The 20,049-nt window shown below is 37.6% G+C and overlaps 1 protein-coding gene across 3 annotated transcripts in view; it reads right to left on the minus strand.

Annotated features, from left to right (window-relative positions):
• Positions 1-20,049, minus strand: part of CEP85L (centrosomal protein 85 like) — a 145,692-nt gene that overhangs the window by 81,548 nt on the left and 44,095 nt on the right. For 2 of the 3 annotated variants that reach the window (XM_006071450.4, XM_006071452.4), the window contains exon 3: positions 1,161-1,948. In XM_006071450.4, the coding sequence (XP_006071512.3) occupies positions 1,161-1,948 (788 nt within the window). Of the gene's footprint in view, positions 1-1,160; positions 1,949-3,412; positions 5,780-20,049 lie in introns of those variants that run through there. The other variant, XM_006071451.4, reaches the window with a different exon arrangement.

Consider the following 20,049-nt stretch of genomic DNA (forward strand, 5'->3'; position numbering starts at 1 on the left):
AACATGCTCTGTCTCTCTCTCTCCATACACACACACACTAGAACATTCACACAAAACGAAGAAAATCTTGCCATTTGTGGCAACATGAATGGATCCTGACAGCATTATGCCAAGTGAAATTAGTCACCCAGAGAAAGACAAATTGTGTTTTTTAAAAAAGCAAACAAAAAAATTACACTCATATAAAGAGAACAGAGGGATGGTTGCCAGTGGCACAGGCTGGAGGGTGAGTAAAATGGATGAAGGCGATCAAAAGGTACAAACCCTCAGTTATAAATAAATCACAGGGCTATAACGTATAGTATAGTGACTACAGCTAATAATACTGTATTGCATATTTGAAAGTTACTAAGAGTAGATCTTATTTATTACAAGGGAAAAAATTCTGTAGCTAAGTATGGTGATGCATGTTAACTGGACTTATTGTGGTGATCGTTTTATAACACACATATATCGAATCATTATGTTACATACCTGAAACTAATATGTTATATGTCGATGATATCTCAATTTGGGGGGGGGGGGAGGAAAGAAAGAAAAACTCAGGCCCAGAGATATTAAGTGACAGATAAGAGAATCATCCACATTCTGAATCTGATAAAACCAGAAACAAAATCCAAGCCTTCATTCAAGTTAATGTTCTTTCTATTATATCATGCCAGCCTCCTTTGTTTCTGTTTCAATTTTCTTTAGATTGAATATTTTTTGCTGTGTTTATCCTGATGCTGGGAAAGACTGAAGGCAAGAGAAGAAGCGGGTGGCAGAGGATGTGATGGTTAGATAGCATCACTGACTCAATGGACATGAATTTGAGCAAACTCTGGGAGATAGTGAAGAATAGGGAGCCTGGCATGCTACAGCCCATAGTCACAAAGAGTCGGACATGACTGAGCAACTGAACAAAAGCAAAACAAATGAGAAGAAAAACAACAAGTCAGGTACAAAGCTTCAAGTTTTCCATGTTAATAAGTCTCAAATATTTTTAAAGTTTTATCAACACAATACTTCTAGAGTTTTATAACATTTATGCTTATTACTGTGCAGGGGAAAGGAAAAGTAAAGCAATCTGCTTATGGACACACTGTCAAATGCTTACTTCAAGTGTGCTAGTACTCAGAGCATCCACTGGAGGGAGGCAAACACTAGGTTCTGAGCCTTACCTGCATTGGTGTATCTCTTTCTTGCCGAAACTCTTCTATTTGCTGCTGCTGCCAAGGAGCTAAACTGTAAGAGTCCTCTGTAGTTCTACCTTCCAAGGGGTTTGTCCGCAACTGCTCAGTGAGCCACATCTGTGTCCTCACAGAAGGCTGAATGGGAACTCCACCTACTGCTTGCTGACCAAGCATTAAATATTTCGGAGATTCAAAAGCCTCTGAGCTTGTCATAATAGACTTGCTTTCAGGTAAGGCACTGTATGTCATGTCTAAGTCCTGTCTCCTAAGAGTGGAGGAAGAAGCTCTAAAGTCCTCTTTGCTACAGCTCTCAAATTTATATTTGCTGTCCAGAGTTGATGGTCGTTTTTTATTTATTTCCTTATCCTCTAGCTTAAGCATCTCCATACTGTCGTGTAAACAGCTAGGTCCAACGGTCCTTAGTTGTGCTGTTAATGCCTTGTCTCTCCCTGTCTTTTCCAAACCTCTCCTTGATTCTTCTGTGTGCACCATGCCACCCTGGCTACAGTTCTCTGGGACGGTGAGTTTGGATAAAGATGACCATTTCCGGAGGGGCCGGCAGTCCTTCATGTCCAGTGAAGAGTCCTGCTCCCCCCTACTATGATTTCCCAATGCTTGCATGAGGCTTATACTCCATTTTGAGCCATCTGATGTCAATGATTCCCTATGTTTGGAAACTGAAGCACTGGAGTTAGACGGCATGACATGGGCAGTAGGAAGAGTAACCAATGACCGACTAGGCTTAAAAGATAATGTGCCACTTGAAGTTGAATGATCTGGAAAGAAAAAAGAATGCCAAATTAGTTGTAATTAACAGACCAAAAAAAAAAAAAAAAAAAAGAAAAAGAGGCAAAATGTAAAATGCCAAAACAAAAATCTGAATATGGTTTCCCAGCACAAGTTTTTCAAAAGCACTTCATCAACATGAGAGACTTACTACTTATTACTGTTACTATTATTATTAGTCATCTGAAACAAATCAAACCTTTCATACATTTTCTAAAAATTGATACATAAAATATATGCTCATTTGCAATCTACTTACAGATGAAAATGACTAGAAAACAGGTATATATTCATGCTATTTAACCAAAGTACTATGCCTTAAAAGAAAAATCCATTTCCCCATTGAAAGGTTTTATTCATGATAAATCATTGAAGCCTCAGACACAACTTCTAACTTTACTTAAAAAATGGTATCTCTTAGTGTCCTTCCTCAACTGTGGAAATCTAGGCCCAACCTGAAAACCGTAGTACCTCTCCACACTCAAAATCAAATCAAAAATATGGGTAAAGGTGCTCCTTCAGTAATGGAAAATAAACAGAAAGGGTTCTAGCAATATATTTGCAGATGGAGAGTAGTTTCTACATTCTCAGTCTCCCTTAATGGCATCTTCAATGATCTATTTTCCCAAGCTAGAACACCTGAAGTCTACTTTGATTCCTATCTTTTTCTGAACATTTACTAAATTCCCAGGTTGTACATTTTTACTTCCAAAATGACTGCGTAGCTATTGCCATAGATCAGACCTTTACATAATACTATCCCAAACATAGGAACAGCTGTAGTAGGCAATATGGAAGCCCAAAGAATAAATAAGGGCCTTTACACTCAATGGACTTACTATCAAATGCCAAACAGCCATCAAATATGCCTAACTAAAATCAAAGATTATCATTTTATCACATGCTATACAGAAAGTGAAAGTGAAGTCGCTCAGTCATGTCCGACTCTGCGACCCCATGAACTGCAGCCTATCAGGCTCCTCCATCCATGAGATTTTCCAGGCAAGAGTGCTGGAGTGGATTGAAAGGTGATAGCAATTTGAAGTGTAGGGGTGGATGGTGAAATGTAACTTTTACAGTTTGTTCTCTATGTCTTTCCATAATGTTTGATTCAGTATATATTTAAATATTACTTATGAGTTTTGATATTGCTTTAAATAAAGTAACAGGAAAAGAAATGCTGAGGAAATCATAAGAAGATTCAAATGAGAAAGAGCCAGGCAAACTGTTTTAAAAATATAATTCCAAGAGGTCTCTGCACAGAATTTAGTCACCTGGAGATGGAAGGGGAAAAATATTACAGATGAAAGAATAAGTATCACAAAATATCACTGTAACTTACCATATTACAGGTTCCCATCAGCTTCTACAAAACCCTTTCATACTCAAGAAAATTCCCATATTATAAAGCCAACCTCCCAAAATAAATTTTAGACCTTAAATTCCCAACATACCCTGCAATGACGATACAGACATTCAGAAGCACCTGCGCAGATTTCAGTTTGGAAGTGAGTCACGTGAGAAAACGGGCTCTGTGTGGAGCTACCATTTCTGGCAACAGCAGACACATTAGCCTCCCAATGACAACAGTAGAGGTGGCCAAACCAAGTGCTGGCAGAGAAGGCGCAGTACCTGGGCGGCATCGGCTGGTTCCTCCAATGGGGCAGGAGAGGGTCCGTTCTCAGAGGCGCCTGAGGTGTATTACCTGGAAGCTTAACCCTAAGCCTGGTTCTCCAACGCTCCTCAGAAATTTTGAGTTAATGAAACATCCTTAAATAAATTCCTCCTGTTCTTAATCATCCAGTCAGCTTCTTCTGCTGATTAAGAACACTAACTGATCCAAGTATGAAGCCAGGAAAATATTTCAAAAAAATAAATGTTTTTAAAAAGAATACTTATTTTTTTAAAAAAGATGCTAAACTCACTAAACAGTAAAAGTGCATTCCCTATTATACACATGAAACTATTAATGACTGCTAATATCCTATGATGATAGAACTTAAAACTGTTATAGCCTTTGGAAGAAGAGGGGTAATATGTTTACATCAATATTTAAAATATGCAAACAAACACACATATCCACGGGCAGATAAATGATCTGGAGGAATATGTGGTGGTGGTTTAGTCGCTCAGTCGTGTCTGACTCTTGTAACCCCATGGACTGTAGCCCACCAGGCTCCTCCATCCATGGGATTTCCCAGGCAAGAATACTGGAGTGGGTTAACATTTTCTTCTCCAAGGGATCTTCATGACCCAGAAATCAAAGCCAGGTCTTCTGCACTGCAGGCAGATTCTTTACTGACTGAGCTACGAGGGAAGCTGTGTATATAAGTACACACATATTCATGGGCACATAAATGATCTGGAGGAATATACTTAAAACTTAATAAACACAGGTAGAAAGAGGAGAAAAAGAAAGGATGCTTTTACATTCTACTTTACACAATGTCTTCTTTTCTTTCCAAAGAGTATAAATTTACCATTTAGCCAACCTTCTGCAAAGATGTTTTATTGTGTCACCTCAGAGAGTCTGAAATATCAAAAAAACGCTACTTCTAAATTATGAATTATATATGAAGTGACTGTCTCACATTCCATGCCACAGCTGAAACTTCTGAGACCAGCTGAAACTTCACCAGTCCTGGATGCTACTTCTATCTGAAAATGTGCTAACTTCCTGTCTACCTTTGCCAGCTCGATATTTTCAAACTGCATAGAAAATCAACAATTGGTGATAAAAACCAATTCTACATCACACTAGTATTTACTCCTACAAATCTAAAAGCTACTGTAATATATCCTGTTCATAGAACATTACATTAAGAATACAATTTACTCCAAAACTCACTTACATCTAAAGTTCTCAAATTTCAGCACAAAACACAGTTACCTGGTATCTGGAGCCCTACTCCAAGAGATTCTCATTCAATTAAAGAGTAGAGAAGGTCCAGGAAACATCACTTTTTAATAAGTGATTCTGCTCTTCTATTCAGTACAATGTTCTATTCAGTACACCTGTGACTGATTTCAGTTCTGAAACCTTCAATTTCAAGATTAAATATCTCAAGTCCAACTATCAACAGTATTTGAGGTTCACTGTAAAAACTGATTTACTGTGACATTCAGAATTTGTTCTGTGAAAACTCAGAATTAAAGTTTATTCTATCCACATACATATGCACATACATACACATGCACCCACACAACATAAATTAATGAACAAAGAATTAAACATTTGACAGGACAGATACCTGAAAAAAAACGACCATTCTTAGAGATGAATCGAAAATTAATTTATTTTGCCTAATGAAACACAATTAGAGGCAGATGCAACGCATTTCCTAATGTGCTTCATTATACCACCTAATTGTAGCCACAAATCTCAAAGGCAAGTTATTATGATGGCGTCCAGCAGTATCTAAGTTAGAATAGTGAAATCTGAAACCAGCAGAAGGTAGTCCTTTTAAAAGCCAGAGGACAGGGTCTATAGTATTCACAGAGAACACAGAAAAGCTAATGATTGCAGACAGATTTCAGCTTACAGGGGAAAAATAGAAGAAGAGGACACTGCTATAACCTGATAATGCAAGTGAATTACATTTAAGACAACAAAAGTTCTGAATTCTGAACAAAATCACTGTCATCTTCTTCTTATCTGGCAATTCATGCCAGATTGATTCTATCTTCTTACATGTAGGGACAGTCTCTCTATTCTTTCTTATAGTAAAAAGGAATTAAATTTTTTTAAAAACCACACCTTCCAGATCTATAGTATAATAAGAAATCATAAATGTTTACAATTAAAAAATAATCAGGAAACTGTATAAATATATTAAAATATTCTGATTTTAAAAATAACAGCTTGTATTTTCATTCAATATAAAATATAGTATTTTACATTTTAAATAAAAATATTAAGCCTAACCCAAAGGCAATAATTAAGTTTTATAGAACACCATGACTTTTTCCCCGTTCCTGCTAATGCCGTGATAATGTATCATGAGAAAGAAAAAAAAATTAAGCCACATTTAACTCTCCCCATTTTTTTAAACAAATGAACATTTTAAGCATTCCTTACATTGTTAGGTAAATATTTTTAAAATATTCTTAACTATACTCTGGTAGGAAAAGAGCTATATAAGGAAACTCAATAATATTCAACCAAACAATCTTCTAGCAATGTATAATGTACAAGGCACTGTGCTAGGCAGAAAAGACTATGCAAATATATTATTCACAATAAAATAGGAAAATAGCCCTCCTCGGGGTTTACAATTTCACCATTACACACACACAGCTGCAGGACAGAACTAAAGCTTATCACAAGGAAACTACAAGGCACCAGACAGTATGAAATGCGCTGGAGAGAAAAGGCAGCTTATTCATACAGCAAGTCTCAGAATAATAGCCAGCTTCTCTATAGCAATAACGGAATCCAGAGCACAGTGAAATAGCTCCTGAAAGTTAACAGTAAATAATTGGCACCCAAGAATTGTTTGGAGCACTAAGCTATCTTCCAAGATCGAAGGCAAAATATATAATCCTGCTAAACAAAAACAGAGCTTATCACCGAGAGACTCACTAAAATTGTACTAACATTTAAGGTTCTTTCACTAAAAAAGAAAAATGAGTCCTGAGTTGTAAAAACAAGATTAAAAAAAATAAACATGTGATTAAACCTAAGAACACCAATGGTTATATAACAATATGTAACTTGTGGGTTAACAAAAAGAGGGCAAAGAAAACCAAAATATCAACTATGATGAATAAAACAAGGATGGAACAGCATTCTAACATTATAGTCAAGTTAGAGATGCATATTATAATTTCTAAACAACTAAAAGAATAGGGAGAGCTCAAAACTGTACAGCCACAAGCAAAAAAATATAAAGCTGGATTCCTCTCTTATACTTTCAACAAGTATTGCTCAAAATGAATCGCAGGCCTAAATGTAACAGCTGAAACTATATAATCCTTAGAAGAAACCATAGGCGTAAATCTTCATGACCTTTAAGTCAGGGAGTAATCTGTCAGATACAACACCAAAAGCCCAAGCACAAAAGAAAATAAAAATAAATTGGACCTGAATAAAATTTTTAAAAATTTTGCTACAAATGATAGCATCAGGAAAGTGAAAGGACAGCCCATAAAATGGGAGAAAATCTTAGCAATTATACATCTGATAGGGACTTCAGATTATATGAGAAACACAATTAGATTATATAATAAATATACAAATAATCCAATGTAAAAATGGATGTGAAATTTGAAAAGTCATTTCTCCAAAGATCAACAGATGGTCTTATTAAAGCACACAGAAAGATGCTCAACATTTTTAGGGAAATGCAATTCAAAACCACAATGAGCACCATTTCACACCCATTAGGATGGCTATCATCCAAATGACGGATAATAAGTGTTGGCAAGGAGGTGGAGAAATTGGAACTCTCATACAAAGCTGATAGGAGTGTAAAATAGTACTGCTGTTTAAGAAACAGTTTGGCAGTTCCTCAAAAAATCAAAAATAAGAGTTACCATATGATCCAACAGTTCCACTCCAAGGTATACACCAAAGAGAAATGAAAACATATCCAGAGAGGTATTATTAGTAGTCAAAAAGTCAAAATAACTCAACATCCATCAACTGATAAATGGATAAATAAAAAGTGTTACAGTGGAATATTATATAGTAATGAAAAGAAGTATTGATTGATACGTGTTCCAACATGAATGAATCTAGAAAACATTACACTAAGTGAAAATCAGTAACAAAGGACAACATATTAGATGACTCTATCTGAAATGTTCAGAACAAATAAATTTATACAGATAAGTGACTGCTTAAGGGGATGGGAGGAAAGATGGAGAGAGATTACAGATTTCTTAGGGGAGGAGGAGCTAAAAAATGTTCTAAAATTTGATTGTATAACAGTTGAACAATTCTGAGACTATATTAAGAAGCATTAAACTGTATACTTTAAATGGGTGAATTATACAGCATATGAATTATAGCTCAGTAAAGATTTTTTTAAAGATATATGTGTATAACTTGTGATACACTAGAAGGAAAATGTCATGAGAGAAAAAGTGAATCAAAAGAAGGTAAGAAAGAAAAGGCTTGAGAAAAGCAGAACAGAAAGTATACAATACGATTAAAAATGCATCAAAATTTAACAATCACAGTAAGTAAAAATCCACTCAAAGAACTGTTCACATAATTTTTAAATCCAGCTAAATGTTTACAAAAGATATACCTAAAATATTAAGTCCTATTTTGGCACTATGGTATCTGCATAGAAACTGAGAATGATTGCATTAAAGAATCATACAGAAATAACCATCAAGAACATTAGGAGAACTGTGTATCAGGTATCAAAATCATGAAAAGCATACTTTCCTGAACTGCTTGCTTTTACTTGTTATAATGAGAAGCTTCTGTTTCCCTACTGCCAAACATTTGACCTACTATTTCAGCAACTGTACTTGATAGTAATAATACACAATTATGTGCAAATCTTGGTTCTCATTTAGTTATTGTCTAATCATTATCACCAATCACCTTTTTTTCTTAACTATTTTATATTTCTCAATTGTATTTTGTGAAGTCACTTCAAATCCTACTAAGGCAGAAATTGAGTGACAAGTTCTAAAATTACTTGTTTAAAATAATTATATAAGTCTATACTGTTCACAAGTTAGTTCTCAAGCCCTTTTTGTACACTCTTACCAATCATTCACAACAAATTAAGAAACTTCATTTTGTAAGTTTATGTAAAATAAGATGAAAAGCAGGTTTTTAAAGTGGGGGGAGCATTTCTGATCTGCAGTCAGATTATTGGCAACTTAAAGGACAATCTAGGTACTGTTTAAAGAGGTCAACAATTCAAGGCAAAACTCATTTTAAAAGTTGGTCAGTTAAAAAAAAAAAAGCTCCTTTTTTGTATTTACACCAAAACTGTAGTATTTTTATGTTCTACATGTAGTATTTTTATGTAGTATTTTATGAAAGGCTTTTAAAATTTCTTTCAACTGTACCATTTACTACATATCTCTTATGAGTTTCAATTTAGATGGTCTCATCAGCAGTTTACTTGCAAAGAGCTGCAAGTGTTCTTTCTCTCTAAAAATGTTTATAAATCAAATTGTAATAATCTCAAATTATGAAGAGTGATTTTGAAAATTCAAATTTTCTCAGGAAAAAAAACTGTTACTTTATGATAGAACTGACAAAAAAATTAGCATCTGCTCCTCTAACCACCTACATGTCTGGGGAGATATGAAGTCATTAACCTCTACTCTAAACCCATGGCTGTCTGACTGAGAGTCTTTCCAGGTCAGAAATACCTGGGTTCAACACAGGTCTCAAAAGTGGACTACATTCAGGTCAGTCAGCTGGGTCAGGCTCAGCAAGTCATATTCTACCACGCCAAGATGCAAAATGATAGAAAAACCTGAGTGTATGAATGGATGGATGGATGGATGGATGGATGGATAACAATGAAAGTAAAAATGAGGTCCAAAAAGATACAAAATATACCTCCAACAAACAATTTTAATTTCTGCAAATCTACTACAGCTGAATGCTCTTATATGTCACATTTAAAGTTTTAAATTCAAATATTTTCTTTTCAGCAATAATGTAGATTAACAAGAAAATTAAGTAGAGATGCAGGGCAAAGGAAAACAGTTATTTGGTTTGTAAATGAACATAAATCATAATTGTTTTGAATACTGCCTTGAAATTATTTGATTTCACAAGCAAAAAAGTATTCTGTGTGTAACTTCTGACCTAATTCCATATGTAAATGAAGAACTAAATCTATAAAGGTTAGATTACTTGACCAAGTACAGATCTCAAAATAGAATCCCAGTCTCCTGTTTCTCAGTCTAGTGTTACCTATCCTATCCTACACACTACACTACACCTCTCCGTTTTCCTCCTCTAGTGTCTCACTTTAAGAACAGATATCTAATGGTGTGGGTAAGGGCATACTTTTAGAGTTAGATTTGAAGAACCTCAGCTCCATCATTTGAACAGCTGTGCAAACCCAGATATGTTATTAACATCTTCTAAGTTATATTTTTTTACCTTCTCTCAGTGAAGAGAAGGTAATTGTATTTTACCTTCAGTTCAGTTCAGTTCAGTCACTCAGTCATGTCCGACTCTTTGCAACCTCATGGACTGCAGCACACCAGGCTTCCCTGTCCATCACCAACTCCCAGAACTTACTCAAACTCATGTCCATTGAGTCAGTGATGCCATCCAACCATCTCATTCTCTGTCATCCCCTTCTCCTCCAGCCTTCAATCATTCCTAGCATCAGGGTCTTTTCCCATGAGTCAGTTCTTCGCATCAGGTGGCCAAAGTATTGGAGTTTCAGCTTCAGCATCAGTCCTTCCAATGAATATTCAGGACTTATCTCCTTTAGGTTGGACTGGTTGGATCTCTTTGCTGTTCAAGGGACTTCTCAAGAGTCTTCTCCAACACCATAGTTCAAAAGCATCAGTTCTTCAGCGCTCAGCTTTCTTTATAGTCCAACTCTCACATCCATACATGACTACTAGAAAAACCAAAGCTTTGACTAGATGGACCTTTGTTGGCAAAGTAATGTATCTGCTTTTTAATATGCTGTCTAGGTTGGTCATAACTTTTCTTCCAAGGAGCAAACGTCTTTTAATTTCATGGCTGTGGTCACCATCTGCAGTGATTTTGGAGCCCCTAAAAATAAAGTCACTGTTTCTATTGTTTCCCCATCTATTTGCCATGAAGTGATGGTACCAGAAGCCATGATCTTCGTTTTCTGAATGTTGAGCTTTAATCCAACTTTTTACTCTCCTCTTTCACTTTCATCAAGAGGCTCTTTAGTTCCTCTTCGCTTTCTGCCATAAGGGCGGTATCATCTGCATATCTGAGGTTATTGATATTTCTGCTGGCAATCTTGATTCCAGCCTGTACTTCATCCAGCCCAGTGTTTCTCATGATGTACTCTGCATAGAAGTTAAATAAGCAGGGTGACAATATACAGCCTCGACGTACTCCTTTCCTGATTTGGAACCAGTCTGTTGTTCCATGTCCAAGGTATTTTACCTTAAAAGGATTCTATAGTGAAAAAATTTTTAATCGTGTACAGAAGCTATGACAAACCTAGACAGAATATTAAAAAGCAGAGACATTACTTTGCCAACAAAGGTCCGTACAGTCAAATCTATGGTTTTTCCAGTAGTCATGTACGGATGTGAGAGCTGGACCATAAAGAAGACTGAGCACCAAAGAATTGTTCCTTTTGAATTGTGGTGCTGGAGAAGACTCCAGAATCCCCTGGATTGCAAGGAGATTAAACCACTCAATCTTATAGGAAATTAGTCCTGAAAATTCATTGGAAGGACCGATGCTGAAGCTGAAGCTCCAATACTTCGGTCACCTGATGCAAAGAGCAAACTCACTGGAAAAGATCCTGAGGCTGGGAAAGACTGAAGGCAAAAGAAGAGGACAGCAGAGAATGAGATGGTTGGATGGCATCACTGACTCAATGGACATGAATTTGAGCAAACTCTGGGAGATAGTGGAGGACAGAGGAGCCTGGCATGCTACAATCCATGGTGTCACAAAGAGTCAGACATGACTTAGTGACTGAACAACCACCACATCAGAACTATAAAACCTCACATTGCAAAAAAATACAGCACATATTCTTATTAAGGTTAAGGTCAACTGACTATCTAATTTACTGTAATTTTCTGGAGATCATGTTATGGGAGTATCCATCATCAACAGCCCTGAAAGTGCCAAAGCTATGAAGTTACAGCAACATAAGGTTGTTCATCAATGAAATGAACATTAATAAAATAGGGAAACAGGTTAGAGAACAGTCTAAATATCATTTATGTCACCTACAGAATGGATATAGAATTGTACCCAACATGTAATTTTTTTATTAACTGAAACACTCACGTAAACCTCTTATAATGCCTTACACATAGTAAATGCAAAATAAATATTACTACTATTTTAATTAAAGTTTAAGAAGGAAATCTCGATTTGCTTAAAATATTACCTAAGGTATGGGGATGAGCACAGAATATCTGAAATAATATTGCCATGTGTTAGAATTTATACCTGTATAACTTTGGCATTGTGTACATGTAGGTTTACCATTTCACCTTCTTTTTACCTTGCTGCTGCCAAGTCGCTTCAGTCGTGTCCGACTCTGTGCGACCCCATGGACTGCAGCCTACCAGGCTTCTCCGTCCATGGGATTCTCCAGGCAAGAACACTGGAGTGGGTTGCCATTTCCTTCTCCATCTTTTTATCTTAGTAACACTTAAAATATTCTGTAAAAAAGAAAAAAGGGTAAGAACGAGAAGATATTTTATATTAAGCTGAGGTGTTTTAAAGAAACCATTTAGGAAAGGCGGTCCTAAGCTGGTGGAGAAATAGGACGGGGAGACCACTTTCTCCCCCACAAATTCATCAAAAGAACATTTGAACACTGAGAAAATTCCACAAAACAACTTCTGAATGCCGGCAGAGGACATCAGGCACCCAGAAAAGCAGCCCACTGTCTTCAAGAGGAGGTAAGAAAAAATATAAAAGATAAAAAGAGAGACAAAAGAGGTAGGGACAGAGCTCCATCCTGGGAAGTGAGTCTTAAAAAAGAGAGAAGTTTCCAAACACCAGGAAACACTCTCACTGCCGAGCCTGTGGCGAGCCTTGGAACCACAGAGGGCAACATAACCAGGAGGGAAAATAAATAAATAATTAAAACCCACAGATTACGTGCCCAACGGTAACTGCCCCAGCGGAGCAGCAGCGCAGACACCTGCACCCGCTGCTAGCAAGCGCGGGCTGGGCAGGGAGGTGTGGGCTGCAATGCTTAGAGTAAGGACCGGGCCTGAATGCCCCGAGGGCAATCTGAGGGAACTAACTTGGTATAGCAAACCAGACTGGGGGATAGCTACCACGCAAAAAGCCCTAACCTAAGACACCACCAGGCCCGCTCACAAAACAAAGGACTGAGCAGAGCTAGCCGGCTGCAGACTGGCCCATCCCCTTCCGGTGACAGGCAGGGGAGGGCAGCCAGAGCCGGAAGAGGGCAATCGCGGCCCTAGGGAGGCATCAGCTACCAAACTGCAAGCAGGCTTCATTGCTAACTAAGACTTCTTGGGATTCTGGATGGTTAACATCCGCCTGAGAAGGTACACTGGCTGTACACCCAGAAAACCGAGCAGTGATAAGTTGCAGCGACCGTGCTCGCCAAACACCTGGTCACCTGAGCTGCTCGGACCTGGGAAGGGCACAAAACGCAGGCCCAACTGAGTCTGCGCCTCTGAGGACTACCCGAGTGCCTGAACCTGAGCAGCTTAGACGTGGAAGGTGCATGCAGCCCAGGGCCAGCATCGGACAGTTCCCAGCAGAGCAACCTAGAGCCTAAGCAGTGTAGACAAGGAAAGTACATACGCCTGTGAGCAGGGGCAAACCCAGTGTGGCCGAGACAGTGCAAACACTCGCCAGTGTTATTTGTTTGCAGCGTCCCTCCCTCCCCACAGCACTGAACAAGTGAGCCTAAAAAACTGTCCACCACCACACCCTTGTGTCAGGGCGGAAATTAGACACTGAAGAGACCAGCAAACAGAAGAAGCTAAAACAGAGGCAAGTGCAATAGATTAAAACCCTGTAGTTAGTACCAACTACACAGGAAGGGGCCTACAGATCTTGAGAAATATAAGCCGGATCAAGGAACTATCCGAAAATGAACTGAACCCACCCTGCCCACACCACCACCAGAGAAAGTCCCAGATACATTTTTACTATTTTTACTATAATTCTTTAATTTTTTTTTATTTTTAAGTCCTCTATTACTCCTTTAATTTTCATTTTTATAACCTACTATTACTTTGCAAAAAAAAAGATACCCTATTTTTTAAAGCAAACTTCATATATATATATATTTTTTATAATTTTTGTGACTTTTTTTTTCTTTAGTGTATTTTTGAAAATCCAACCTCTACTCTAGATTTTTAATCTTTGCTTTTTGGTATTTGTTATCAATTTTGTACCTTTAAGAACCCAATCTTCAGTACCCATTTTTACTTGGGAGTGAGATTACTGGCTTGGCTGCTCTCTCCCCCTTTGGACTCTCCTTTTTCTCCACCAGGTCACCTATATCTCTTCCCTCCCCTTTCTCCTCTCTTCCCAACTCTGTGAATCTCTTTGTGTGTTCTAGACAGTGGAGAACACTTAGGGAACAGATTACTGGCTGGATCTGTCTCTCTCCTTTTGACTCCCCGCCTTTATCCTCCTGGCCACCTCTGTCTCCTTCCTCCCTCTTCTCTTCTCTGTATAACTCCGTGAACATCTCTGAGCAGTCCAGACCGTGGAGCACTCATAAGGAAGTGATTACTGGCTAGCTTGCTCTCTCCTCTCTTGATTCCACCTCATCTTATCCTGGTCACCTCTATCTCCCTCCTCCCTTTTCTCTTCTCCATGTAACTCTGTGAACCTCTCTGGGTGTCCCTCACTGTGGAGAAACTTTTCATCTTTAACCTAGATGTTCTATCAATGGTGCTGTATAGATGGAGAAGTCTTGAGGCTACTGTAAAAATAAGACTGAAAACCAGAAACAGGAGGCTTAAGTCTGAATCCTGAGAACACCAGAGAACTCCTGACTTCAGGGAACATTAATCAACAGGAGCTCATCAAATGCCTCCATACCTACACTGAAACAAAGCACCACCCAAGGGCCAACAAGTTCCAGAGCAAGACATACCATGCACATTTTCCAGCAACACAGGGACATACCCCTGAGCTTCAATATACAGGCTGCCCAAATTCACACCAAACCCGTAGACATTTCAAAACTCACTACTGGACACTTCATTGCACTCCGGAGAGAAGTCCAGCTCCACCCACCAGAACAGGGATGCAAGCTTCCCTAAGCAGGAAACCTTGAAAAGCCACCCGCACAACCCCACCCACAGTGAGGAACCTCCACAATAAAGAGGAATCACAAGCTGCCAGAATACAGAAAGGCCACCCCAAACACAGAAATATAAACAAGATGAAGAGACAGAGGAATACCCAGCAGGTAAAGGAACAGGATAAATGCCCACCAAACCAAACAAAAGAGGAAGAGATAGGGAATCTACCTGATAAAGAATTCCGAATAATGATAGTGAAAATGATCCAAAATCTTGAAAACAAAATGGAATCACAGATAAATGGCCTGGAGACAAGGATTGAGAAGATGCAAGAAAGGTTTAACAAGGACCTAGAAGAAATAAAAAAGAGTCAATATATAATAAATAATGCAATAAATGATATCAAAAACACTCTGGAGGGAACAAATAGTAGAATAAGGAGGCAGAAGATAAGATTAGTAAGGTAGAAGATAGAATGGTAGAAATAAATGAAACAGAGAGGAAAAAAGAAAAAAGAATTCAAAGAAATGAGGACAATCTCAGAGACCTCTGGGACAATGTAAATATCCCAACATTAGAATCATAGGAGTCCCAGAAGAAGAAGACAAAAAAAAAAAGACCATGAGAAAATACTTGAGGAGACAATAGTTGAAAACTTCCCTAAAATGGGGAAGGAAATAATCACCCAAGTCCAAGAAACCCAGAGAATCCCAAACAGGATAAACCCAAGATGAAACACCCAAAGGCACATATTAATCAAATTAACAAATATCAAACACAAAGAACAAATATTAAAAGCAGCAAGGGAAAACAACAAATAACACACAAGGGGATTCCCATAAGGATAACAGCTGATCTTTCAATAGAAACTCTTCAGGCCAGGGGGGAATGGCACGGCATACTTAAAGTGATGAAAGAAAATAACCTACAGCCCAGATTACTGTACTTAGCAAGGATTTCATTAAAATATGAAGGAGAAATCAAAAGCTTTACAGACAAGCAAAAGCTGAGAGAATTCAGCACCACCAAACCAGCTCTCCAACAAATGCTAAACTATCTTCTCTAGACAGAAAACACAAAAAAGGTGTATAAACTCGAACCCAAAACAATAAAGTAAATGGCAATGGGATCATACTTATCAATAATTACCTTAAATGTAAATGGGTTGAATGCCCCAACCAAAAGACAAAGACTGGCTGAATGGATACAAAAACTAGACCCCTATATATGTTGTCTACAAGAGACCCACCTCAAAACAAGGGACACATACAGACTGAAAGTGAAGGGCTGGAAAAAGATATTTCACGCAAATAGAGACCAAAAGAAAGCAGGAGTAGCAATACTCATATCAGATAAAATAGTCTTTAAAACAAAGGCTGTGAAAAGAGACAAAGAAGGACACTACATAATGATCAAAGGATCAATCCAAGAAGAAGATATAACAGTTATATATGCACCCAACATAACAGCACCGCAATATGTAAGACAAATGCCAACAAGTATGAAAGGGGAAATTAACAATAACACAGTTATAGTGGGAGACTTTAATACCCCACTCACACCTGTGGATAGATCAACTGAACAGAAAATTAACAAGGAAACACAAACTTTAAATGATACAATAGACCAGTTAGACCTAATTGATATCTATAGGACATTTCACCCCAAAACAATGAATTTCACCTTTTTTTCAAGTGCACACGGAACCTTCTCCAGGACAGATCACATCCTGGGCCATAAATCTAGCCTTGGTAAATTAAAAAAAATTGAAATCATTCCAAGCATCTTTTCTGACCACAATGCAGTAAGATTAGATCTCAATTACAGGAGAAAAACTATTAAAAATACCAACATATGGAGGCTGAACAACATGCTGCTGAATAACCAACAAATCACAGAAGAAATCAAAAAGAAATCAAAATATGCATAGAAATGAATGAAAATGAAAACACAACAACCCAAAACCTGTGGGACACTGTAAAGGCAATGCTAAGAGGAAGGTTCATAGCAATACAGGCATACCTCAAGAAACAAGAAAAAAGTCAAATAAATAACCTAACTCTACACCTAAAACAACGAGAAAAGGAAGAAATGAAGAACCCCAGGGTTAGTAGAATGAAAGAAATCTTAAAAATTAGGGCAGAAATAAATGTGAAAGAAACAAAAGAGACCATAGCAAAAATCAACAAAGCCAAAAGCTGGTTCTTTGAGAGGATAAATAAAATTGACAAACCATTAGTCAGACTCACCAAGAAACAAAGGGAGAAAAATCAAATCAATAAAATTAGAAATGAAATGGAGAGATCACAACAGACAACACAGAAATACAAAGGATCATGAGACTACTATCAGCAATTATATGCCAATAAAATGGACAACGTGGAAGAAATGGACAAATTCTTAGAAAAGTACAACTTTCCAAAACTGAACCAGGAAGAAATAGAAAATCTTAACAGACTCATCACAAGCATGGAAATGGAAACTGTAATCAGAATCTTCCAGCAAACAAAAGCCCAGGTCCAGACGGCTTCACAGCTGAATTCTACCAAAAATTTAGAGAGGAGCTAACACCTATCCTACTCAAACTCTTCCAGAAAATTGCAGAGGAAGGTAAACTTCCAAACTCATTCTATGAGGCCACCATCACCCTAATACCAAAACCTGACAAAGATCCCACAAAAAAAGAAAAGCCAATATCACTGATGAACATAGATGCAAAAATCCTTAACAAAATTCTAGCAATCAGAATCCAACAACACATTAAAAAGATCATACATCATGACCAAGTGGGTTTTATCCCAGGGATGCAAGGATTCTTCAATATCTGCAAATCAATCAGTGTAATACACCACATTAACAAATTGAAAAATAAAAGCCATATGAATATCTCAATTGATGCAGAGAAAGCCTTTGACAAAATTCAACATCCATTTATGATAAAAACTCTCCAGAAAGCAGGAATAGAAGGAACATACCTCAACATAATAAAAGCTATATATGACAAACCCACAGCAAACTTTATCCTCAATGGTGAAAAATTGAAAGCATCTCCCCTAAAGTCAGGAACAAGACAAGGGTGCCCACTTTCACCACTAATATTCAACATAGTTTTGGAAGTTTTGGCCACAGCAATCAGAGCAGAAAAAGAAATAAAATGAATCCAAATTGGAAAAGAAGAAGTAAAACTCTCACTGTTTGCAGATGACATGATCCTCTACATAGAAAACCCTAAAGACTCCACCAGAAAATGACTAGAGCTAATCAAGGAATATAGTAAGGTTGCAGGATATAAAATCAACACACAGAAATCCCTTGCATTCCTATACATTAATAATGAGAAAACAGAAAGAGAAATTAAGGAACAATTCCATTCACCATTGCAATGAAAAGAATAAAATACTTAGGAATATATCTACCTAAAGAAACAAAAGACCTATATATAGAAAACTATAAAACACTGGTGAAAGAAATCAAAGAGGACACTAATAGATGGAGAAATATATCGTGTTCATGGATCGGAAGAATCAATATAGTGAAAATGAGTATACTACCCAAAGCAATCTATAGATTCAATGCAATCCCTATCAAGCTACCAACGGTATTTTTCACTGAGCTAGAACAAATAATTTCACAATTTGTATGGAAATACAAAAAACCTCGAATAGCCAAAGCAATCTTGAGAAAGAAGAATGGAACTGGAGGAATCAACCTGCCTGACTTCAGGCTCTACTTACAGAGCCACAGTCATCAAGACAGTATGGTACTGGCACAAAGACAGAAATATAGATCAATGGAACAAAATAGAAAGCCCAGAGATAAATCCACACACCTAAGGACACCTTATCTTTGACAAAGGAGGCAAGAATATACAATGGATTAAAGACAATCTCTAACAAGTGGTGCTGGGAAAACTGGTCAACCACTTGTAAAAGAATGAAACTAGAACACTTTCTAACACCATACACAAAAATAAACTCAAAATGGATTAAAGATCTAAACATACGACCAGAAACTATAAAACTCCTAGAGGAGAATATAGGCAAAACACTCTCCGACATACATCACAGCAGAATCCTCTTTGATCCACCTCCCAGAATATTGAAAATAAAAGCAAAAATAAACAAATGGGACCTAATTAAAATTAAAAGCTTCTGCACAACAAAGGAAACTATAAGCAAGGTGAAAAGACAGCCTTCAGAATCAAAGAAAATAACAGCAAATGAAGCAACTGACAAACAACTAATCTCAAAAATATACAAGCAACTCCTGCAGATCAATTCCAGAAAAATAAATGACCCAATCAAAAAATGGGCCAAAGAACTAAACAGACATTTCTCCACAGAAGACATACAGATGGCTAACAAACACATGAAAAGATGCTTAACATCACTCATTATCAGAGAAATGCAAATCAAAACCACAACGAGGTACCATTTCACACCAGTCAGAATGGCTGTGATCCAAAAGTCTACCAGCAATAAATGCTGGAGATGGTGTGGAGAAAAGGGAACCCTCTTCCACTGTTGGTGGGAATGCAAACTAGTACAGCCACTATGGAGAACAGTGTGGAGATTCCTTAAAAAACTGGAAATAGAACTGCCATACGACCCAGCAATCCCACTGCTGGGAATACACACCAAGGAAACCGGAATTGAAAGAGACACCTGTACCCCAATGTTCATCACAGCACTGTTTCAACCTAGATGTCCATCAGCAGACGAATGGATAAGAAAGCTGTGGTACATATACACAATGGAGTATTACTCAGCCATTAAAAAGAATACATTTGAATCAGTTCTAATGAGGTGGATGAAACTGGAGCCTACTATACAGAGTGAAGTAAGCCAGAAAGAAAAACACCCTATTATACAGAGTGAAGTAAGCCAGAAAGAAAAACACCAATACAGTATACTAACACATATATATGGAATTTAGAAAGATGGTAATGATAACCAGGTATGCAAGGCAGCAAAAGAGACACTGATGTATCGAACAGTCTTTTGGACTCTGTGGGAGAGGGCGAGGGCGGGATGATTTGGGAGAATGACATTGAAACATGTATAATATCATATATGAAACGAATCGCCAATCCAGGTTCAATGCATGATACAGGATGCTTGGAGCTAGTGCACTGGGAGACCCAGAGGGATGGTATGGGGAGGGAGGTGGGAGT

The sequence above is a fragment of the Bubalus bubalis genome, chromosome 10 (assembly GCF_019923935.1).
Source record: "Bubalus bubalis isolate 160015118507 breed Murrah chromosome 10, NDDB_SH_1, whole genome shotgun sequence".
Classification (NCBI taxonomy): Eukaryota; Metazoa; Chordata; class Mammalia; order Artiodactyla; family Bovidae; genus Bubalus; species Bubalus bubalis.